At 43.1% G+C, this 25,503-nt stretch overlaps 1 protein-coding gene across 17 annotated transcripts in view; it reads right to left on the bottom strand.

The window, feature by feature from the left end:
* LOC123590788 (maestro heat-like repeat-containing protein family member 1) overlaps positions 1–25,503 on the bottom strand; it is a 95,152-nt gene that overhangs the window by 57,062 nt on the left and 12,587 nt on the right. For 13 of the 17 annotated variants that reach the window (XM_045464268.1, XM_045464267.1, XM_045464278.1 and 10 more), the window contains 16 exons: positions 25,254–25,416; positions 24,091–24,183; positions 23,507–23,661; positions 22,997–23,137; positions 14,942–15,040; positions 14,290–14,368; positions 13,154–13,264; positions 12,108–12,181; positions 11,094–11,210; positions 10,838–10,882; positions 9,881–10,025; positions 8,297–8,340; positions 7,422–7,581; positions 6,856–6,908; positions 6,153–6,263; positions 810–926 (listed from right to left, as the gene is read on the bottom strand). In XM_045464268.1, coding sequence (XP_045320224.1) covers positions 810–926; positions 6,153–6,263; positions 6,856–6,908; positions 7,422–7,581; positions 8,297–8,340; positions 9,881–10,025; positions 10,838–10,882; positions 11,094–11,210; positions 12,108–12,181; positions 13,154–13,264; positions 14,290–14,368; positions 14,942–15,040; positions 22,997–23,137; positions 23,507–23,661; positions 24,091–24,183; positions 25,254–25,416 — 1,707 coding nt within the window. The remainder of the gene's footprint in view (positions 1–809; positions 927–6,152; positions 6,264–6,855; positions 6,909–7,421; positions 7,582–8,296; positions 8,341–9,880; positions 10,026–10,837; positions 10,883–11,093; positions 11,211–12,107; positions 12,182–13,153; positions 13,265–14,289; positions 14,369–14,941; positions 15,041–22,996; positions 23,138–23,506; positions 23,662–24,090; positions 24,184–25,253; positions 25,417–25,503) is intronic. The other 4 variants (XM_045464277.1, XM_045464269.1, XM_045464270.1 and 1 more) reach the window with 4 other exon arrangements.

Below are 25,503 nucleotides of genomic sequence, written 5' to 3' on the forward strand. Positions count from 1 at the left end.
ATGTGGATCCTGAGAAACTTAACAGAAACCCATGGGGGAGGGGAAGAAAAAAAAAAAGAGGTTAGAGTGGGAGAGAGCCAAAGCATAAGAGACCCTTAAAAACTGAGAACAAACTGAGGGTTGATGGGGGGTGGGAGGGAAGGCAGGGTGGGTGATGGGTATTGAAGAGGGCATTTTTTGGGATGAGCACTGGGTGTTGTATGGAAACCGATTTGACAATAAATGTCATATATTAAAAAAATAATAAATAAATAAAATAAATAAAATAAAATGTCAAGATCATGAAAGACAAAGACTAAGGAACTGTTCCATATTAAAAATTGTTAAAGATACTTGATAAATAAATGCACTGATTCTAAATTAGATCCCAGACCAGAGGGGGAAAAATGTTTTTCTTCTGCTCTAAAAAAATGTTGGTGGGACAATTGGCCTTTTTCATAGATCAGCTGTATAAATTAGATAATTAGATAGATAATTTGCTAGTACTGTAGCAATGTTAACTTCCTAATTTTGATCATTGTGCTTTGATTATATAAGGGAATATTGTTATTTTTAGGTAGTACATCCTGAGGTATTTAGGGGTAAATATGCATGCATCATGACTGCAACTTCCTGAAGTGATTCAGAAAATAAAATAATAATAGTAAGTAACTTGCCCAAGGGCACACAGCTATAAAGTGGTAGAGCTAGGATTCCAGCCCAGGTTGTCTAGCTTGCCAGGTCCCAGCTTTTAACCACTTTGTCATCCTGCCTTTTAAAGTAAAAATGCTCCCCCCACCCACCCTGCTTTGCCAGTTCCTCCACCTCACCTCCCTCTCCTGCAGCTCTTCATGGACAGTTTGTAGGATGGCGGAGAGCATCATCTGCACCATTTTTATATTCCTCGAGGTCCGCAGGGTGAAGCCAAAGAATTTATATAGAAAAGCCTAGGAGAGGTGAAAGGGTAGAGGTGAAAGGCTATGCATAGCTTGGAATAAGCTTAGGGTAGCCTGGGGAATAGACATTTCCCAAACTGGCTTTGTAACTGTCAGCCAGCACCTTCCCCCAATGCCCCATCCTCCACACAGGCCCTCTTGTTCTGGGGCGGGGGGCGCATCTGGATAAGGTAGTAATCCTACAGAGCAGGGACTCAAACTAGAGTTAAGAGAAAGCTGTATTTCTAATTTCTCAAACTCTTAGGGTATGGATCATCCCTTTAGGGACTTTCCCTGATCCACATACTTCCCATTTCCAGCTAGGAAATGAAAAGTTCCTTACTTCAATGTTTTACAGTTTTCACCTCCTTGGTTAAGTTTATTCCTAGCAATTTTATTATTTTTGGTGCAATTGTAAATGAGACTGTTTTCTTAATTTCTCTTTCTGATGCTTCATTAAGTGTATAGAAATGCAACAGATTTTTGTATATTACTTTTGTATCCTTTACTGATTTCATTTATCAGTTCTAGCAGTTTTTTGGTGGAGTCTTTAGGATTTTCTGTGCATAGTATCATGTTATCTGCAAATAGTGAAAGTTTTACTACTTACTTGCCAATTTGGATGGCTTTTACTTCTTTTTCTTGTCTGGTTGCTGTGGCTAGAACTTCCAGTTCTAATGTTGAATAAATGTGGTAAGAGTGGACATCCTTGTCTTATTCTTGATCTTAAGGTAAAAGCTCTCAGTTTTTCACCATTGAGTGTGATGTTAACTGTAGGTTTTTCATATATGGCTTTCATTATGTTGAGGTATATTCTCTCTAAACTTACTTCGTTGAGAGTTTTAGCCATGAATGGATATTGTACTTTGTCAAATGCTTTTTCTGCATGTATTGAGATGATCATATGGTTTTTATCTTTTCTTTTGTTAATGTGATGTATTGTTGATTGATTTGTGAATATTGAACCACTCTTGCATCCCTGCACTAAATCCTACTTGATCATGGTGAATGATTTTTTAAAATGTATTGTTGGATTCTGTTTGCTAATATTTTGTTGAGCATTTTTGCATCTATGTTCATCAGAGATATTGTCCTGTGGTTTTCCTTTTTTGTAATGCCTTTATCTAACTTTGGTATCAGGGCCATAAACAAATGGAAAGATCTTCCATGTTCATGGATTGGAAGAACCAATATTGTTAAAATGTCTATACTACCCAAAGCAACCTACAAATTTAATGCAACTCCCATCAAAGTACCAACAGCATTTTTCATAGAAGTAGAACAATCCTAAAAATTGTGTGGAATTATAAAAAACAAACAAGCCAAACCAAATAAAAAAAAAAAACCCTGAATAGGCAAAGCAATCTTGAAGAAGAAGAACAAAAGGTATTACAATCCCAGGTTTCAAACTTCACTACAAATCTGTAGTAATCAAAACAGCATGGTACTGGCACAAAAAGAGACACATAAATCAATGGAACAGAATATAGTCTGGAAATAAACCCATGCTTTTATGGTCAAGTAATCTATGACAAAGGAGACAGAAATATACAATGGGAAAAAGTCTCTTCAACACATGAAATTGGGAAAACTGGATAGCTACATGTAAAAGAATGAAACTGAACCACTTTCTTACACCATACACAAAAATAAAATAGGTTAAAGACATAAATGTGAGAGTTGGAACCATAAAATTCCTAAAAGAAATAATAGGTAGCAATTTCTTTGACATCAGCCATAGAAACATTTTTGTAGATAGGTCTCCTCAGGCAAAGGAAACAAAAGCAAAATTAATCTACTGGAAATACACCAAAACAAAAAGTTTCTGCAGAGTGAAAGAAACCATCAACAAAACAAAAATTCAACCTATTGAATGGGAGAAGATATTTGCAAATGATGTATTTGGTAAAGGGTTAATATCCAGAATATATAAAGAACTTATACAACTCGACATCAAAAAAGCAAATAATTCAATTAAAAAATGGTCAGACAACCTGAATAGACATCTTTCCTAAGAAGACATATAGATGGCAAGTAGACATATGAAAAGATATTCAACATCACTAATTATCAGGGAAGTGAAAATTCAAAACCACAAAAAAATATCATTTTACACCTGCCAGAATGGCTAAAATAAAAAACACCAGGAATAACAAGAGTTTGTGGGGATGGGGGGTGGGGGGGAGGAACCCTTGTGCACTGTTGGTGGGAATGCAAACTGGTGCAGCCACTGTGGAAAACAGTATGGAAGCTCCTCAAAAAATTAAAGATAGACTAACCATATGGTCCAGCAAGTCCACTCCTGGGTATTTACCGAAAGAAAATGAAAACACTAACTCAAAAAGATATATTCACTCCTATGTTTATTGCAGAATTATTTATAATAGCCAAGATATGGAAGCAACACTGTGCATTGATAGATGAATGGATAAAGATGTGGAATAGAATATTACTCAGTCATAAAAAGAATTAAATCTTGCCATTTGCAACACCATGGATGGATCTAGAGGGTATAATGTTAGATGAAATAGAGAAAGACAAATACCATATGATTTCACTCATATGTGGAATTTCGGAAACAGAACAAATGAACAAAGAAAAAGGAGACCAACAAAAAAAACAGACTCTTAAACACAGAGAACAAACTGCTGGTTGCCAGAGTGGGGATCGGTGGGTGGACAAAGTACACTTATTGTGATGAGCGCTGAGAAATGTATAGAATTGTTAAATCACTGTATTGCACACCTGCAACTAATACAACACTGTATGTCTATTATACTTGAATGAAAAAATAAATTAAAAAACAAACAAAAAATAAAATAAATTTTGATAACAAAGTCTCACTTGAAAAATTTTAAAAATAAAAACAGTTCCTTAAATTTGTGTAATTTTAAAATTAACATAGCATAATCGAAAAAGTATCTTTATGTAATGTTTATCTCTCCCTCCTCTGAATTTCAGTAGTCTTTATCCCTGCTTACTGTGCATTGCCTTTGTCTACCTTGTAATACTCATATTTACGTACTCACCCGCTTTCCTGCCTCAGGGTTTCTATATTTCCTATTTCTCTGTCTGGAATCTTCCCTGGGCTCTTCAAAATGCTGTTTCATTCTCTTTCTGATCCTGGCTCAGTGAGCCTTCCCTGACCTCCTAAATTCCTCTCCAGCTCACCATCCTGCTTCTTTCATTCAAAGCTTCATCACAACTGCTAATTATCTTGTTAATGTATTTGTTAGGTTAGTTCTTAACTTGCCCCATGCTCTCATCTCCAATGAGAATAAAGCTCAGGAGCAGTGCGTGTCTGGTTCATTGCTCAACTCCAGTGCTAACACAGTGCCTGACACAGTAGACAAATAGGATATACCAGATGTTCAGTGAATGTTTCAACTCTCCCCCTAAAACCTCCTGTCTGTGGACACCTTTTCTTCCCCTAGCAGATGCCTTTAGTGCTTTGGCCAGACTCAAGGGTTCCTTCCCTTCCCTGACTGCAGGCACCATCATGAGCAGTTCCTACCTGCAGCCTTTTTGGGCCTCTTTGCGTGGAGGTGCCTGAGAGTTACATTCTTCTCTCTCCCATCCCTGCCCCATACCAACTATGGAAGTGACAGAGAGGTGGAGGGGTGGGGAAGTACAAAAGCCCCCCTCACCTGTCTCTAACAGGGTAGACTCTGCAGTATAGTTTCCATCCAGGGCTCCCCATATCCTTACTTAACCTCTCCCCTTCCTATCATGCTTCCTTTACTTTATCAGCTTCTCCTGAGAGCACTTTCTTGCTAAATCACTTGACAAGGACCCCCACCTTAGGCTCTGCTTCTATGAAACCTGACCTAAGGCAAACTGCTTCTCTGGTCAGCTGACAAATGATTACTCTTCCCAGACCTATTTATTCTTCTCTAGAGTGATGATCTTCTCAGTTTTCCCAGGACTGAGGTATTTCCTAATATGCTGGACTTTCAGAGCTAAAACCAGAACAGTCATGAGTGAACTGAGATGGTGGACCGCCTTTGAGAAAGCTTCTCTGGCCAGTGCCCACAGGCCAAGTAAACAGCTGCCCTCTGTGTTCCCAAGCAAACAGTGCACATTTTGATCCTGATGCTTACCACACTTATTGTAATTGTCCACTCTGTCCTCTGTCTGCTCAAGCAGACAATGATTTCCTGAAGGCAGAGTCTGTGTCTTTTATATGAGTACTCTATGCCTAATTCATGCCTCCTGTGCTGTGAGCATTTAGTACATATTTTTAATAACTTTATTGATAAGATCAGAATTCCTGCTTGCTTCATTTTACCACCCACGAAACTTTGCATATAGCAGGTGCTTCATAAATATTTATTAATAATTAGAGAGCTAATAATCAGTCTTGGAAATAGGGCCTCTTCCCTGGAGACCCCCCAAAGCCCAAGTAAAGTGTTGCTCAGTGATAAGAAAATAAGATTAAAAATCAAGAAACCTGGAATCAGGTGTCAATTTTACCTATAATTTGTGTAAAACTCTGAGTCCCTCTGGATTGAGCTGTCTGGTTATTTGGTCTGTTGAATTTACAGAGCAACTGCACAGATGTTGTTGTCTATATTCACCCACTCTCCTGTGCTGTAGGAGTTTATTGCTACTTCCCAAGTGAGTCAACTGAAATTTCACGAAGGCTGAGACACCTGACCCAGATTACACCCGGAACACAGGAAAAGCCGGGACAGAAACAAAGACTTCACCAGCATAGACCTTGAACTCTGTGAGCAAAGGAGCCCTTCCTCCTTACTCAGCTCTGCAGTCCCAACATCATGCACAGTGCCTGATCCATGGTATGCCCTCGAATATTACTTGAATTAACTTGCTTAAATGTGACTGTTAGGTCAATAATCTTTCCACTGCACCCAAATACCAGATCTAATCTGTTACTTCTGAACTACTGGGAGTTCTTCTGAACTACTGGCAACAAATGGCAAAGTTCTTAATAAAACCCAAAACACTAAGCAAATGTAAGACACTGATATTTCTGCTGTTCCTGTGTGACCACCAGCTCCATGTCCTCCCCAACCCTCCCTTCCCCAGGACCAAGAAACATGGGTTTGCTTTTCCCCCAAGACCTGTACTTCATGTACATTTCTGTATTCCCTCCCCCCAAGCTCCACCCCCCCATTTGTCTCTTTGCAACTACCACCCCCAGCCGTGTAGTGTGCCATGCACGCAGACACACACACACACACACACACACACACACACACACACACACACCCCTACCTTCTCCTCCTCATCATCATCGCTGAAATAATTTATCCTCTCCAAGACAACCTTAATGAGTTGCTCCAGCCAGCTGTCATCATCGATAGCCAATAATGACTGACTTGAAAACTGAGTAAAAAGGGAGAAAAGGACCACACAGAGCAGTGGCCGGGATTTTCTGCCTCATGGACGTGGGTCAGAAAGAAGCAAGAGACAAGGGGACATGGTCTGTAAATATGAAAAAAGAGCTCAAGAAATGGGGAGGAGCTGAAATATACAGAGGGGGTTAGGACTGAGAATGACAATATAGCAACAATGATGGTAATGCCAATTATGTATGTGAAACTATAGTCTACAAGGCTCTCTCTCTCTCCTATATTATCCTATTCAATTATGAGAGATAGGAGTTATTTCTATTTTACAGATGAAGAAGCTGAGGCTGGCAAAGGCTAAATAACTTGCCCAAGATCACAAAGCTAGGGCCCCATTTCCTTACTCTCTCTTGACAGTCGGACTTTGAGGGTGTGGAAGGTAAATTAAGGTTTAGGATATAGTCAGAGACTCTGATGCAGAGGTCAGGAGCCAAGGATTCCCCAGAAATAGGTTTTCTTGAGTAGGGAGGTCTCTTGATCATGTCTCAGTCTCTGGGGGGTCTCCCTCAGATCCTAAGGAGGAGAAAGAAGGCAAGTGTGGAGGGAGGAATGTCTCATACGGTGCTCACCTGGAGCAGCCTGCCTTCCCACTCCTCCTGATTCAGGCTCTTCTCAGTGTGATCTAGGAAAGGAGAAAGCATGATCTGTCTGACCAGAAGGCCCCAGATAGGGAAAAAGAACCAACATCTGGACACTATTCCAGGGGCCTTATGCCCATCATCACATTTAATTTTCACCATGACCCCACAATATAACTATTCTCCCACTTTCAGAGGCTCCAGGAAATGTATGACTTTTCAAAGGTCAAACGTACCCAGCAGGCAAGTGTTAGAACAAGGATACCAACCTGGGTCTCTCTGGTTCCAAAGCCCACACTCTTCCCTGATCCTCTGCCCACAAGAAGGGGCATTCTGGGAACTCTGGAGCCACAGAATTCTGGACTGCATATCTACTCAGTGCAGAACATGGTCCAAGAAGCAGACCTACCCAAATGGCATCTCAGAAAGACAGAGAGACTGGTCCTGGTTCTCCTCACCCCAAGGAAGATCCATCCTGTACCTCGGGACTTCATCTCTTCTGGAGTCTGCCCCCCTGCCCCAGCTCCATTTCTCCCACCTTGCAGCCAACCCCTCACCATCCAGCATCTGCAACATCTGTGGGATCTCCGTCATCCACAGCTGGCCCACATTCGAGTTGATAACGGGGTGCAGGGAGGTGATAGGATGCAGGGCATATAGTAGCCTTAGAGAGCTTACACCAAACTCCCCTTCTCTATAGGGCTTCAGGGAAAACATCTGAGAAACAAGAGAAGCGAGCAGGAGGCAGAGAATGGATTTAAGGGAAAAGTAGGAAGAAAATAAGAACAAATCCATTGAATGGTAGAGCTGAAGCTTAGACCTTCCCATTCTTTTCCACCTGTGAACTACATGTTCTGCAAGATGCTCTCAAAACGTTGCCTCCTCGGTGATGCCTTCTTTGATTCCTGGAGACCAAATCAGCCCATCACTCTTCTAAGATCCCAATGCACCCCATGTATTCCTCTACTAACATTTATCACACTGCATTATGGGTAGTTATTCCCAGGCTTGTCTTTCCCACTAAGACTGTGAACACTTCAAGAGCAGTTCTACACCTTGTCTTTCCAAGTATACATAATGTCTATAACATAATGTCTGGGCAAATAGAGAAACTCAAAACATACTTGCTGAGAAAATGAGATCCAGAAAGCCATGTCTAAGATCAACAGAGAACAGCTCACAATAAGGCCACATAGAATACAGGCCAGGTCTTCTCCAACCCACATTCCTTCCCTCCTCCAAGCTGTTTGGCCTGGATCACCTCTCCCCAAAGTCTCTATGATCTTTGGCCCTACCCTTTATTCCTTGCCCAGCACAATGCCTGGAATACAGTGGTACTCAACTATTTGTAGAATGGGGAGATGGACGGATAGATGGATGGATGGAAGGATGGATGGTAAGGTAGTATTCATCCCATTCATTCATCACTTACCACAAGATGGGTCAGGAGTTTCTGTGGGGAGATGAACTGGGTAGCTGAGTTAAAAGAGGATAAGAGAATAGGACAGAGTCAGTGCCAGCTCCAGGATGCCCAACCTCCAGCCCCCCATTCCCAGCAGCCCACTATCCATTCTTTAGTGGAGGACAAAAAGCAAAGTGGAGAGTGAGCATTGGTGCCATTGCCATGGGGATTTTGACATTTTGACTCAGCCTCAAAACAAACCATTTCCAGCATAAAACAGATGCGTGCGCACACGCGCGCGCGCGCACACACACACACACACAGGAATATTATTCAGCTATAAAAAAGAATGATTATCTCACCATTTATGACAACATGGATGGACCTAGGGGGTATAATACTAAGTGAAATAAGCACAACAGAAAAAGACAAATACCATATGATTTCACTTTTATGTGGAATCTACAAAACAAATCAAATGAACAAAGAAAAATAGAAACAGAAACAGAATCATAAATACAGAGAACAAACCAGATGGTTGCCAGAGGTGAGAGATGGGCAAGATAGGTGAAGGGGATGAAGAGGTACAAACTTCCAGTTATAAAAGAAATAAGTCATGGGGATGAAAAGTACAAAGTAGGGAATATAGTCAACAATATTGTAATCATACTTGTGGTGACAGATGATAACTATACTTATCATGGTGAACATAATGTATAGAATTGTCACATCACTACGTGGTACACTTGAAATTAATACAACACTGTATGTCACCTATATCACAATTTTAAAAGTTTTTTTTTCTGATAGAGAGAGAGAGAGAAACTAGGGAAGAAAGGCTGCTATGTCAGCCTGGCATTGTCTAGCCAGAGCATGGTGAATGGTCATTACCCATGAGTGTATTCTATTAGTGGACACCTTGAAAACATCTCCCACTATTCTAAGTTGGAATCCAGGTATACATTTTATTGAGCGTAGACTTTCATATTTGAAAATCCTAGGTCCATATTTTAAATATCTATTGTTCATATGGATTATAATCAGAACTCTCAACACTGGGAAAGTAATTTGTTACCTTTCCACCTTTTAAACCCTAATAAAGAATGCTTATTTTCCAAACACACAAGCACACATACATACCCCAAGTAATGTGCTGAACAGATATCCTCACCCCAATTCTGACTCCCACTGGGACTCGAGGTCAAGAAGGGGTGAACAAAGAGTAATGCTCAGAATCGGGGCAAAGGGTCAGGAATGTCTGTGTACACATTACTTTGTAATTAACAACAATATTCTTACATCTCCACTCCAGTGTTTCAAGATGAGGAATAAAGGCAAGAAGGATTTGTGTCTGGGGTTGCCTGTCTCCCAGAGAAATCCCCTTTTCATTCATGTGAAGGGCCAAATGGCATCAATCTGCTGTGCTAACCCTTTGCCTACCTCCTCCATCATGGCTCAGGCTCACAACCATAGCCCTGCAGATCTGCACCCTGTCCCTACACCCACCGCCCCTTCAGAATCTCACCCTGTCTCCTGCCCCCACTCTCCCTGCCTGTGGCAGCCTGTGCTTTCACAGTTGACCTCTCTCCACAGTCTTCCCCACCGTGTACTTACGCCTGAGGTGAAAGCTGCTGAGGTAGGGAACCTGGCCCAGGGAACGGGCCCTCAGAGCCATTTTCGTGGCCATCTTACTCAGGGGCACGAAGGCCAAGGTGTTGCTGGGCTGGCATACCAAGGTGATCAGTTTGGGCAAGGTTACCTAGTAAGATGTGGCAAGGGATTCAATGTCAAGCCCCAAATTAGCCCCAACCATAAGTTCTCCAACCCCATGGCTTTGTCTTCCTTTCCTGGAGGGGCATTTGAGACCTTATATACACAGTCTGCCCATTTCCTGCCCTTCCCTCTCACCCTCTTTCCCTTTCCACTCCATGTTGGTAAAACATAACCAAGGTCCTGATTAAAATTACAGTAGGAAGGACTTGATTAGATAGAGGGGCTTCTTGAAATTTGGAAGTGTGTGACTTGTAATCACCTTCACTGGGGAACATCCCAAGGGTAGAAGACATGCTAGTGATCAGGAGACAGCTTTGCTGGGAGAGGGGGACTCTGGGAGGGAGAGTAAATCACAGCTTTTCCTCCCATGGCCCCTATCTCAACTCTGACCCACACAGCAACCCGTAGGAGTCTTCAAGAATCCCTAGAGATTGCTAAGACCAGCAAGGGTGAATAATCACCAACTTTTTTACAGAAAGAGAAACTGCAACCTGGAGAGCAATTTACTCAAGATTTTACAGCCAGAAACTGGCTGAACAGGACCCAGGCTCAGGCCTCCAGGTTTACCATCCAGTGACCCTCTTCTGCTCCACTGAGCCACTTCTTAGAGAAGTCCCAGGCACTTGAGTGGTTTCAGATAGAGGTGGGGAGGGTGGAAGAGACAGTACAAAGGGTTATATGGAGTTGGGAGGGGGTGGAAGGCAGGCAGAGAGTATGCAATCTGGGTGTCAGGGTAGTGATCTGGGGAGTCAGGGGAGGAGGAGATGAAGGGGCCTCTTTGACCCTAGTTGTTTGTACCATCTGTAGGATTTTGGAACACGTTAGTTGGATGTCCTCTTCATTCTGGAATAAGAAAAGGAAATATTTTAATCTGAAACCAGTGCTAGCTGAGTCTTCTGGCTCAAGGCCTCCCCTGGCTCACCTCTCAGAGTTTAAGATGTCAAAGCCCATTCCCATTGTGCCAACCATACCCTCCTCTTCTTTCCCTTCTGCTCCCAACCTGCCCTTCTCTTGCTCCCACCCTCTGTCTGATCCCTGCCTGGACCCTGCTCACTGAGCAGTCAGACTCGCTGAGCTTGATGACATAGTTGATGATGATGCTCCCCTGGTGCGGGGCCAAGTAGTCATGCTGGATCAGCATCTCGATGAAGTTCAGGAGGGCCCTTCGCACCTGTGGGATTTATAGACCATCATGTGGCAACATAGGAAGGCACATCAGTATGACCCTTCCTATTCCAGGTGAGGACACAGAGGACCAGAGCAGGTGAGGGGTATCTTCAAGCGACTCAGATCTCCTGACTTCAAACCCAATGTGACTCTTCAGTGGGCTCCAGGGGATGACAGCCACTGACCCTGACCACCTTACTCCACCCTCAAATTCTAGCCCATTTCAGCTGCTACCAGGATGCTACCATCCTCCTGGAGAACTGTAAGCACTTAGCTTGCCCACACCTTATATAAGATAAGAAATTGGCAGAAGTATTGGGTAGGGAGAAATCGGAGTCCAGGAAAAGTACCATGTTCTGGCCTTCATTGAGAAAGCCAGGAATGAATCCCTCAAGTCCTGAGGGCCCAGCCCTCATGATCCCAGTCTCTCCATTAACCTTCTGAATATTTAGGACTTTGTTTTTAAGGATAGTGTCATTGTTGTCCATTTGGCACCCTAAACCACTGCTCCTCTTCTCCCTGTCCTGCACGATTCAGAGCTGGGAGCAGTTTCTGCCTCTAAGCCTGGCAGAGCTTGTTAAAACCATGGCTTCTCAGACCCCATGCTAGATATAATGTTTGAGGTCTTCTTCCCCTCTGAATTTTTAGTATCCTTTAGAGCTCTGTGTCCCCACTGACAAGGCTCAGAAAATAGCTGGAACCACCTGTCCGCTTCTCAAATCCTTCTCAGGTTTGAAGAGCCCATATGTAACCATGGGAATGCCTGAGGCCATGAAGAGCTTGGTAAGAGTGCCTTACCTCTCCCCTCATCCATGAACCTCCCCCTCTCCATTTTATACAACTTCAAGGTCTCATAAAACCAATTGCCCTCCCAGCCCAAACATTTAGCCTTTCTGCTCACTGGTTTGAGATCCTCCTGAATCATGATTATGACTGAATGCATCACCTCATTCTTCAGTTTCTCTGTCTGGGGCACTAGAGAAAAGACAGACATGCAGCTGGGGGTCAATTTCCACCCTTCTCTGTTGTTTTGGGAGGCACAAGAAGATAGACATCTGGGAGGAATTCTAGGTACTGTCCTGGTATTCAAGGGCCAGTTAGAATCCCTAGAGGTTATTTCCACCATACTTTTGCTTCAAAGCAGACTGAAGAGTGACCTAAAACAGTATTTTCATCAAGCTGGCATTTGAGCTCCAGCCCTTTCCAGTTTCCTATGACTGCCCACACAAATCCACCTCTCCAGCTGCTCCCTCTGCCCCATATATATCTCAACCTTTAGAACTATGACCACTGTTCTTCTGTTCTTCTTTATGTGAATTCCCTCTCCTAACTTGCTGTTACAATCTCCTTGCCTGCATCTCCTGCACAGAGCCCATCTCATCTCTGGATTGACAAGCTTCTCTGTTTTCCTATTGCACATCACCATGCTCACATTTAAACAACCTATCACATATTATCTTGCATTGTTTCACTATCTGAACAACTTTATATTCCCTGCTTGATAGTGAACTCTTTTGAGAGTAGTAAGTGTCTATTTTCAGTACCTTGCACCGTGCTAGGCACAAAGCAAAGGTTTGGCAAACACTTGATTGGAGTTGAAATCTATTCCCCCAAGATAACAATCATAGACTACATCACTATGAAACTGACTGCATAGTGGGAACTGGTCTAAGCACCTCGCATATGTTTTTCTCATTTAATCTTCACTAAAAACCCTGAAAGGTAGGTATATTACCTCCATTTTCAGATGAGGAAATAGAGGTACAGACTAAAAGCAACCTGTTACAGTTTGCACGCTAATAAGAAGTGAAGCCAAGATTTAAACCTATTGAGTTTACTTTGAGTTTACATTGAGTTTAAAACAAAGTTTTTAACTACTACATGGGACTGTCTCCCAGAGAAAAGAGCTCTCATAGGAAAGAAGATCCATAGGACCAGGCCACTCACCTTTCTGGAGCACATCTGTGAAAATTTGAATGGTTGATATTATCTTGGCTGGATCCTTGGATTCCACGTTCTCTCGTATTAAGGTTACCACCCGATCATTATATAACTTGGCTATCAGAAGGGTGCGAATACAAGGGAATCAAGTGTATGTTTAAGTAGCAAGTGGTAAGTAGAAGTAAATCATGTTTAGCAAACCACTGATGCCATGAACTAGATAAACTAGTGTCCTTTAGATTGGAGAAAGGAGGGGCACCTGGGTGGCGCAGTCGGTTAAGCGTCCGACTTCAGCCAGGTCACGATCTCGCGGTCCGTGAGTTCGAGCCCCGCGTCAGGCTCTGGGCTGATGGCTCAGAGCCTGGAGCCTGTTTCCGATTCTGTGTCTCCCTCTCTCTCTCTGTCCCTCCCCCGTTCATGCTCTGTCTCTCTCTGTCCCAAAAATAAATAAACGTTGAAAAAAAAAAATTTTAGATTGGAGAAAGGAAAAAGGGAAAAAGAGAGCCAGTGTTTACTCAGCATTTACCATGTGCCAAGCACAGGGCCAGATCGTTTTCCTGAGCTCGGGGCTCTGTCCCTCCACAGCCCCACCACATGCCCTCCCATAGGTCAGCACACTTTTCATGATGATTAGTGTTGTAATTACAGGATCACCTTTCTTTTTTTTTTTATTTTTTTATGTTTATTTTTGAGAGAGAGAGAAACAGAGCATAAGTGGGGGAGGGGCAGAGAGAGAGGGAGACATAGAATCCAAACAAAGCAGGCTCCAGGCTCTGAGCTGTCAGCACAGAGCCCAATGCGGGGCTCAAACCCACAAACTGCAAGATCACAACCTGAGCCGAAGTCGGACCCTTAACTGACTGAGCCACCCAGGAGCCCCTACAGGATCACCTTTCTGAGCTGGGAATCAGTGAAGGAGAAAGAGAAGTCAACTTCAGGTAAAGGGAATGGAGCTATGTCTATACCCTTCGAGATTCATTGAATTTCAGGCAAAGCTCACATGGATCACTTTGCATTTAATCTAGAAGAATGGAAGCCTCTTATGGGTACTTAGGCCCCTGGTCCAGTCCAAGGAGACAAAAAAATGATCCTGAGTGCCCACCCACACAAATACCTGGGGTTAGGGAACTGTGGTAACTTACTCAGGATATAGAAGGCCTTCAGGGCAAGGCTGTGGTTCTGTACAGAGTGATGATTTGAGTCCTCAACTGTTTCACTCAGCTGTGGGGAGACCAAGGCCATCAGACCCAGGAGGACTGAAACTAAGGGCCCTGAATGTAGATGAGGAAACCAAGGCATGTATCCATGGAAAGTGTGGTGCTTAGCCATAAGGAGAACAAGAAAACAGAACCCAGGAATCCACATTCCCAGCCCCAAAGGGAAGAAGACAGTGGGAAGCAAATTAAACATACAGAAGGTAACCCTTTTCTGCAAAATGTTCAGTTTTCCTCTTCCTACTCTAGGCTGCAAAACAGAGGGCCTGACATTTCGCACAGGTATTATGGAGTGGTTTGAACTTTCTGCCTTTTAACCAGAGATTAGGGGGAAGCAGCAAAGGTCTGTGACCTTCAAGAAACATGTAGAATGTACCCAATTTATCTCATGGAGAATATCCCACTCAGTTCCCGGAATCCAGGCATTTGCCTATTCCAGGGAAACCTGATATGTATGGTTAAGGTCACCATGTGAAAGACACCTCCATCGTGTGGAGGTTGTGACCTGAGCTGGGGTAGCCATCACCTCCAAAGAAGAGAGAAAGCAAGCCCATAATCCTTCTAGCCCCATAACACTCACCTGTTTGAACAGCATGTCTATAATATTTCCCAGCTGGGATTCCAAGTTTATACCTCCACAGCCACTAAGAGCCAGAGCATCTATAAGTTGGAAGATACACTGTGTGCATAAGGACAGAATAAGTACAAGTCAGCTCAGACTTTCCACAGCCTCAAAAGAAATCCTCTGTCCTCACATCTACTCTTCAAGGATGGCCCAAGTCATCATTGTTTCACACTGCCCTCTTGGGCATTTCCAAAAAAGGCTCAGGGTCTAGTTCTTTCATAGCCTAACACAGTCATGACCTGCCCTTCCACTTTGCCCAATAAGCTATACTTATTTTCATATAATCTCATTATTCCACAGAAACCTATAGGGAAATTCAACATTGCAAGTATTGGCTGCCTTCAAAGGAGCAGGATAAATTTTAAAAAATCAACATTTCCTCTCCTTTGATCTACCTGATGGATTCCCAGTTAGGGCCAGCTTGCTTAAATAGAGCTGGCTAGTGCTAGTTGATGTCCAAACAAAATTATACTGTGGGCTGATAACTATCTTGATTCTTGACCACCATTCCTTGGAGAGAGGGAGGAGGAGGAATGAGAAGGAGAAAGGGAGTAGTCAAAACATTTCCACTGTCAGCCAAGACATGAGGTGAAATTTCCACCTGAATAATCTTCAGACTAGTAGTTGGTATACAAATTTCAGCCTTCAACTGGCTAATTGGCTACATAGAGCAAACCTTTGTTCCAAATTCATAGACCGTACACCAGGCTACATGGAGACATGTGCCAGAAGGGAGATTAAACAAGAGATTGTGTGGCTGGTCCACTAATGTGGAAAACTCAGAGCATATGTGTGAGAAAGGCCATCCCTTCATATACCAAGGAAAGTGTATTTGAGGTGGTAGCATAACAGTAGACTGAACACTGTAGTCACTGGAAACTTGATGTTAATGTGTGTTGCAGTCAAAAAAAAAATTCTCCTCTTTGAAATTCACAAATGCACATTAGCATATTTAGTAACCCTGAAAAATATGCCTCTCAGATGCCTATTGGTGCATAATTGACCAATATGTGCAGCTACCATGCTCTAAAATCCATCACTGTTAACACATCAAAGTTACCAAAGACGGGTAACTTTGGTTCAGTGACTCCCTGTTGGCTTTACTAAAACTTTCTTACAACTGCACTGTAATCTAAAACCTTCTTCTCTTTCCTCTCTCCTTCCCTTCCTTCCCTCCTTCTCCCTAGCCTTATCAAGGGTCAGACATACATCATAGTCCGATGGCTCTCCAAATCTTCTCTGGTTCTATCCCTGTTTTCTCTCACAGATGTTTCTCCAATAAATCTCTTGCACCTCTAATCACATGTTAGTATTTGCTTCTTGGAGGACCAGATTAGCCTACATACTGAAAGCTCTGAGAAGTCCTGCATTTAAGATATTTATTTAATTTTAACTCAGTATTTCCCACCCATTTTGCTAACTAACACATCTTCTTTTTGCAGAATCCCCATTAAAATTTGAGGGAAATTGGCTTGAGGAATGCCATTGAAATGGAAGAAGGACTTAACAATCAGAAAATTTGGGTAGTGGTTCTGAGTCCTCTGCTCCTAAAAATATCTAATATTGGTGTAACAGTTCTAAGGTAGGCAGAATATAGCAATGCCCCCCCCCCAAATTCCAGGGCCTTTCTCCCAGTTATTCAATCAAGCAGTAATGTAGGTGTTTATATGAAGAGATTTTGCAGACATAATTAAAGTCCCATACCAGTTGACCTTAAAATAGGGACATTATCCAGGTGGACTTGATCTACTCTGATGAGCCATTTAAATCTGAGTCTAGAGGTAAGAGGAAAGTCAGAGAGATTCAAAGTGTGAGATGAATTCAAAATGGGAGTGGCGGACCGGAGGGAAGATGGCGTCGTAGGAGGACACTGGGCTCACCGCGCGTCCTGCTGATCACTTAGATTCCACCTACACCTGCCTAAATAACCCAGAAAACCGCCAGAGGATTAGCAGAACGGAGTCGCCGGAGCCAAGCGCAGACGAGAGGCCCACGGAAGAGGGTAGGAAGGGCGGCGAGGCGGTGCGCGCTCCACGGACTGGCGGGAGGGAGCCGGGGCGGAGGGGCGGCTCACCGGCCAAGCAGAGCCCCGGAGGCTGGCTTGCAAAAGCGGAGGGGCCTGACGGACTGTGTTCCGACAGCAAGCGCGACTTAGCGGCTGGGAGGTCATAAGTTAACGGCTCTGCTCGGAAAGCGGGAAGGCTGGAGGACAAAGGGAGGGAGAGCTGCTGAGCCCCCGGACGACAGAGCTCAGCTTGGTGGGGAACAAAGGCTCTCGCCAGCGCCATCTCCCCTGCCCATCCCCCAGCCAAAATCCCAGAGAGAACCAGTTCCTGCCAGGGAACTTCCTCGCTCCGCGCAAACACCCAACTCTGTGCTTCTGCGGAGCCAAACCGCCGGCAGCGGATCTGACTCCCTCCTGCTGCCACAGGGCCCCTCCTGAAGTGGATCACCTAAGGAGAAGCGAGCTAAGCCTGCCCCTCCTGCCCCTGTGCACCTTGCCTACCCACCCCAGCTAATACGCCAGATCCCCAGCATCACAAGCCTGGCAGTGTGCAAGTAGCCCAGACGGGCCACGCCACCCCACAGTGAATCCCGCCCCTAGGAGAGGGGAAGAGAAGGCACACACCAGTCTGAGTGTGGCCCCAGCGGTGGGCTGGGGGCAGACATCAGGTCGGAGTGCGGCCCCGCCCACCAACTCCAGTTATACACCACAGCACAGGGGAAGTGCCCTGCAGGTCCTCACCACGCTAGGGACTATCCAAAATGACCAAGCGGAAGAATTCCCCTCAGAAGAATCTCCAGGAAATAACAACAGCTAATGAGCTGATCAAAAAGGATTTAAATAATATAACAGAAAGTGAATTTAGAATAATAGTCATAAAATTAATCGCCGGGCTTGAAAACAGTATAGAGGACAGCAGAGAATCTCTTGCTACAGAGATCAAGGGACTAAGGAACAGTCACGAGGAGCTGAAAAACGCTTTAAATGAAATGCAAAACAAAATGGAAACCACCACGGCTCGGATTGAAGAGGCAGAGGAGAGAATAGGTGAACTAGAAGATAAAGTTATGGAAAAAGAGGAAGCTGAGAAAAAGAGAGATAAAAAAATCCAGGAGTATGAGGGGAAAATTAGAGAACTAAGTGATACACTAAAAAGAAATAATATACGCATAATTGGTATCCCAGAGGAGGAAGAGAGAGGGAAAGGTGCTGAAGGGGTACTTGAAGAAATAATAGCTGAGAACTTCCCTGAACTGGGGAAAGAAAAAGGCATTGAAATCCAAGAGGCACAGAGAACTCCCTTCAGACGTAACTTGAATCGATCTTCTGCACGACATATCATAGTGAAACTGGCAAAATACAAGGATAAAGAGAAAATTCTGAAAGCAGCAAGGGGTAAACGTGCCCTCACATATAAAGGGAGACCTATAAGACTCGTGACGGATCTCTCTTTTGAAACTTGGCAGGCCAGAAAGAATTGGCACGAGATTTTCAGTGTGCTAGACAGAAAAAATATGCAGCCGAGAATCCTTTATCCAGCAAGTCTGTCATTTAGAATAGAAGGAGAGATAAAGGTCTTCCCAAACAAACAAAAACTGAAGGAATTTGTCACCACTAAACCAGCCCTACAAGAGATCCTAAGGGGGACCCTGTGAGACAAAGTACCAGAGACATCACTACAAGCATAAAACATACAGACATCACAATGACTCTAAACCCGTATCTTTCTATAATAACACTGAATGTAAATGGATTAAATGCGCCAACCAAAAGACATAGGGTATCAGAATGGATAAAAAAACAAGACCCATCTATTTGCTGTCTACAAGAGACTCATTTTAGACCTGAGGACACCTTTAGATTGAGAGTGAGGGGATGGAGAACTATTTATCATGCTACTGGAAGCCAAAAGAAAGCTGGAGTAGCCATACTTATATCAGACAAACTAGACTTTAAATTAAAGGCTATAACAAGAGATGAAGAAGGACATTATATAATAGTTACAGGGTCTATCCATCAGGAAGAGCTAACAATTATAAATGTCTATGCGCCGAATACCGGAGCCCCCAAATATATAAAACAACTACTCATAAACATAAGCAACCTTATTGATAAGAATGTGGTAATTGCAGGGGACTTTAACACCCCACTTACAGAAATGGATAGATCATCTAGACACACGATCAATAAAGAAACAAGGGCCCTGAATGAGACATTGGATCAGATGGACTTGACAGATATATTTAGAACTCTGCATCCCAAAGCAACAGAATATACTTTCTTCTTGAGTGCACATGGAACAGTCTCCAAGATAGATCATATATTGGGTCACAAAACAGCCCTTCATAAGTTTACCACAATTGAAATTATACCATGCATACTTTCAGACCACAATGCTATGAAGCTTGAAATCAACCACAGGAAAAAGTCTGGAAAACCTCCAAAAGCATGGAGGTTAAAGAACACCCTACTAACGAATGAGTGGGTCAACCAGGCAATTAGAGAAGAAATTAAAAAATATATGGAAACAAACGAAAATGAAAATACAACAATCCAAACGCTTTGGGACGCAGAGAAGGCAGTCCTGAGAGGAAAATACATTGCAATCCAGGCCTATCTCAAGAAACAAGAAAAATCCCAAATACAAAATCTAACAGCACACCTAAAGGAAATGGAAGCAGAACAGCAAAGGCAGCCTAAACCCAGCAGAAGAAGAGAAATAATAAAGATCAGAGCAGAAATAAACAATATAGAGTCTAAAAAAGCTGTAGAGCAGATCAATGAAACCAAGAGTTGGTTTTTTGAAAAAATAAACAAAATTGACAAACCTCTAGCCAGGCTTCTCAAAAAGAAAAGGGAGATGACCCAAATAGATAAAATCATGAATGAAAATGGAATTATTACAACCAATCCCTCAGAGATACAAACAATTATCAGGGAATACTATGAAAAATTATATGCCAACAAATTGGACAACCTGGAAGAAATGGACAAATTCCTGAACACCCACACTCTTCCAAAACTCAATCAGGAGGAAATAGAAAGCTTGAACAGACCCATAACCAGCGAAGAAATTGAATCGGTTATCAAAAATCTCCCAACAAATAAGAGTCCAGGACCAGATGGCTTCCCAGGGGAGTTCTACCAGACGTTTAAAGCAGAGATAATACCTATCCTTCTCAAGCTATTCCAAGAAATAGAAAGGGAAGGAAAACTTCCAGACTCATTCTATGAAGCCAGTATTACTTTGATTCCTAAACCAGACAGAGACCCAGTAAAAAAAGAGAACTACCGGCCAATATCCCTGATGAATATGGATGCAAAAATTCTCAATAAGACACTAGCAAATCGAATTCAACGGCATATAAAAAGAATTATCCACCATGATCAAGTGGGATTCATTCCTGGGATGCAGGGCTGGTTCAACATTCGCAAATCAATCAACGTGATACATCACATTAACAAAAAAAAAAGAGAAGAACCATATGATCCTGTCAATCGATGCAGAAAAGGCCTTTGACAAAATCCAGCACCCTTTCTTAATAAAAACTCTTGAGAGAGTCGGGATAGAAGGAACATACTTAGACATCATAAAAGCCATTTATGAAAAGCCCACAGCTAACATCATCCTCAATGGGGAAAAACTGAGAGCTTTTTCCCTGAGATCAGGAACACGACAGGGATGCCCACTCTCACCGCTGTTGTTTAACATAGTGCTGGAAGTTCTAGCATCAGCAATCAGACAACAAAAGGAAATCAAAGGCATCAAAATTGGCAAAGATGAAGTTAAGCTTTCGCTTTTTGCAGATGACATGATATTATACATGGAAAATCCGATAGACTCCACCAAAAGTCTGCTAGAATTGATACATGAATTCAGCAAAGTTGCAGGATACAAAATCAATGTACAGAAATCAGTTGCATTCTTATACACTAACAATGAAGCAACAGAAAGACAAATAAAGAAACTGATCCCATTCACAATTGCACCAAGAAGCATAAAATACCTAGGAATAAATCTAACCAAAGATGTAAAGGATCTGTATGCTGAAAACTATAGAAAACTTATGAAGGAAATTGAAGAAGATTTAAAGAAATGGAAAGACATTCCCTGCTCATGGATTGGAAAAATAAATATTGTCAAAATGTCAATACTACCCAAAGCTATCTACACATTCAATGCAATCCCAATCAAAATTGCACCAGCATTCTTCTCGAAACTAGAGCAAGCAATCCTAAAATTCATATGGAACCACAAAAGGCCCCGAATAGCCAAAGGAATTTTGAAGAAGAAGACCAAAGCAGGAGGCATCACAATCCCAGACTTTAGCCTCTACTACAAAGCTGTCATCATCAAGACAGCATGGTATTGGCACAAAAACAGACACATAGACCAATGGAATAGAATAGAAACCCCAGAACTAGACCCACAAACGTATGGCCAACTCATCTTTGACAAAGCAGGAAAGAACATCCAATGGAAAAAAGACAGCCTCTTTAACAAATGGTGCCGGGAGAACTGGACAGCAACATGCAGAAGGTTGAAATTAGACCACTTTCTCACACCATTCACAAAAATAAACTCAAAATGGATAAAGGACCTGAATGTGAGACAGGAAACCATCAAAACCTTAGAGGAGAAAGCAGGAAAAGACCTCTCTGACCTCAGCCGTAGCAATCTCTTACTCGACACATCCCCAAAGGCAAGGGAATTAAAAGCAAACGTGAATTACTGGGACCTTATGAAGATAAAAAGCTTCTGCACAGCAAAGGAAACAACCAACAAAACTAAAAGGCAACCAACGGAATGGGAAAAGATGTTTGCAAATGACATATCAGACAAAGGGTTAGTATCCAAAATCTATAAAGAGCTCACCAAACTCCACACCCGAAAAACAAATAACCCAGTGAAGAAATGGGCAGAAAACATGAATAGACACTTCTCTAAAGAAGACATCCAGATGGCCAACAGGCACATGAAAAGATGTTCAGCGTCGCTCCTTATCAGGGAAATACAAATCAAAACCACACTCAGGTATCACCTCACGCCAGTCAGAGTGGCCAAAATGAACAAATCAGGAGACTATAGATGCTGGAGAGGATGTGGAGAAACGGGAACCCTCTTGCACTGTTGGTGGGAATGCAAATTGGTGCAGCCGCTCTGGAAAGCAGTGTGGAGGTTTCTCAGAAAATTAAAAATAGACCTACCCTATGACCCAGCAATAGCACTGCTAGGAATTTATCCAAGGGATACAGGAGTACTGATGCATAGGGGCACTTGTACCCCAATGTTCATAGCAGCACTCTCAACAATAGCCAAATTATGGAAAGAGCCTAAATGTCCATCAACTGATGAATGGATAAAGAAATTGTGGTTTATATACACAATGGAATACTACGTGGCAATGAGAAAAAATGAAATATGGCCTTTTGTAGCAACGTGGATGGAACTGGAGAGTGTGATGCTAAGTGAAATAAGCCATACAGAGAAAGACAGATACCAAATGGTTTCACTCTTATGTGGAGCCTGAGAAACTTAACAGGAACCCATGGGGGAGGGGGAGGAAAAAAGAAAAAAAAAAAAAAGAGGTTAGAGTGGGAGAGAGCCAAAGCATAAGAGACTGTTAAAAACTGAGAACAAACTGAGGGTTGATGGGGGTGGGAGGGAGGAGAGGGTGGGTAATGGGTATTGAGGAGGGCACCTTTTGGGATGAGCACTGGGTGTTGTATGGAAACCAATTTGACAATAAATTTCATATATTAAAAAAAAAAAAAGGTGAGAAGAGAAGTGAAAGTAAAAAAAAACAAAAACAAAAACAAAACAAAAAAAAAAACAAAAAAACAAAATGGGAGTGGCAGAATTCCAACAAAACCTCACTTTACAAAAACAAGTTTCAGGCTGGATTTGGCCTGTGGGCCGTGCTCTGCCAACCCCAGCATTAATTACTCAGTAAACATGGAAAGCATAAACCCATTAAATTATCTTCTCACCCCATTCCAATCACCTGGGAAATGTAGAAAGGTGCCACTTTTGCAGACATCAAAGTCATTAACCATCGGGTTAAACGGTTCACTTGATTCTTGAGTTTGGATGGTGGAATGAGGAAGAAGAGATGGCCAATTATCACCAGAGCTTCCTCTGTCACCTGTGCCCAAGGAAACACAACAAACTTGCCTCAGCTCAGGGATGAAGGCAAGATAATCCTTTAGAGGCTTTGCCTTAGTCCTCTTTGTATCTGCAAGGTTTAGCACAGTGCCTAGCAAATGATGGTAATCAGTAAATGTAAGGTTGCTTAATTGCATACATATTATGTGAATAGACAGTGGAGTTTTCTGATAGTACCCTTTTAAGGAGAATGGGAAGAGGAACATGAGGAGAATCACCCTGCTCTTTTGGAAGAGCCATTTAAGTTATCCTCCCACCAATAAGTGGCTAGACATGGCCCTGTCCCATCTTTGATTCAAGACTTACTCCTTCAGCCCATGCATCCAGCCCCTGCTATCTACAATCCCACCTTGTTGTTGCTCCTCAGGGACCAACGATTGAAGAGAACCCGAAGGGTGAGGTAAGCCTTGATGGACAGCGCCTCTTGTGTGATGTCCATTATTTCATCATTCTTAGTACCCAGATCCAGATGTTTCCGGGCACTGATGACCAATCCTTTGAGCACTATGAGGGTTACAGGGAGTTTGAGCTGCACATCACCTTTCCTTTCCCACAAAACGAAACATACATACATGTGGGCACAGTCTTCTCATCCCCAACTCTAAAAGGGTCTGTGGTGTCCTGTGCTGGGAAACACCAACCCATCCACCATCTTCCCAACTATCTCTCTTTTCTGACCACACTTTGTCCACACAGCAGGGAAAGGGAAAGTGGTTGAGGCTGTCTACACCCACAGCATCCCTAATCAAACTTGGTCCTTGCCCCAGATCAGGCGAAGAAAAGTCAGATGGAGAAAAGCAGCTGCTCTCAGACATTTCCTGCCCCTCCCCAGCCTTCTGGGATCCATATTCAGAGGGACCCAGTCTCATTCTTCCCTTCTTTCCTCTCTCCCTTATTCCAGTAGAGTCTTCCCCAGACCCTCCTAATCCTCACCATGACATACTGCCAACATGTCATCCTCCTTTTGGGCCATCCTCAGAAGGTGCAGGATATATTCCCATGTGACACCAATGTAGGGGTCTGCACCTAAGAGAGATAGTACAAGAAAAACATCCCTAGCCCAGGGAGGGGTGCATCCTAGCCTTAGTGTAGGAAACTCTATAGATTGGGAGGCAGGAGACCTGGGTTCTGATCCTAGCTCTGCCTCCAGAGTCTGGGCAACCTGGAGCAAGTTACTTAATTTATCTGAGTTTCAGCTTCTTCGACTGTTAAATAGGACTACAATTCCTGATGTGACTGCTGCACAGGGCTGCTGGGAAGATTAAGCTCAATAATGGATGTTAGCACAGCATACAGACACAAGATATTGGTACAGCCTAGGCATGAACACTCCCTTCCAAGGTCCCTTAAGGAAATAAAGAGAGATGATGTCTGAAGTGGATGTGAAAACATTTGTCCTGATTATATCAGGATACACATTTCCAATTTCTGTTACTGTGTCCTCTGAGCTTGCTGTGCAGCCTAAACCACATGCCTTGTCATTTTTATCTTAATGCCCAGAAGGTCAGCTGACTTCCCCCAGATTCTCTTTGGCCCCAGTTCCAAGTGGTAAAGGGAAGTCACTGTCATAGGCTGGTGACTTGATTATTTTTTCATACTTTGTGATTGGGAGAGGGGAGTGGAATGAGTAAGAGAGCCACTGCCATCACCAATAGCCACCAGGATAGAGATTGTATGGTGATTCTTGGCCTCATCCTGCTACACTATTACCTTCCAAGCCTCTCATCAAATTCAAAACTTAAGGTTCCCTTACGTAAACCACTCCTTGCTTCCTCCTTTGCCCCACCCCACCACTCTATTCTGCCTTCTCTCTCCACCTGGAGTCTTCTCTCCAGCTCCACAGTCTCTCATGCCCTAATATGTCCTACTCTGCCATTCTTGGTCTCCAGAAACTCCCTCCTGAGTTCCCAGTAGCCCAATAGGGACCTAGTTTGTCCCCTTCCCATCTACACATACACCCCATGACTGAACTAAATGGAGATGTCCAATGAGAGGAATCAGGAGGATAAAGCTAGTCTAGAATAAATACAATGCCCCCACCCCCTGCTGGCCCTATCCTCTTCTCAGACTAACTCTTCCACAATAGGGATCTATACCCTGGCAGAAGATGAGTCTCCCCACTGCAACCAGGAGACCGTTTGGGGGCAGGTTGTTCAAATGCCATCTGTCCCACAGCTTGAAGATGACTATTCCTGGAGACTGGAACCCCAGAGCCAATAGGACTTCAGTGCACAACTCCTCCAGTTCTCCCTCTGGCTTCTGAAAAGAGAAAGACTAACTGTTCCAAGGCTAATCCCTGAGATGAGTCCCACAGCTCTGAGAATCAGATTTGGTCAATAAGTGATT

This window comes from Leopardus geoffroyi, chromosome B4, assembly GCF_018350155.1.
Source record: "Leopardus geoffroyi isolate Oge1 chromosome B4, O.geoffroyi_Oge1_pat1.0, whole genome shotgun sequence".
Taxonomy (NCBI): domain Eukaryota; kingdom Metazoa; phylum Chordata; class Mammalia; order Carnivora; family Felidae; genus Leopardus; species Leopardus geoffroyi.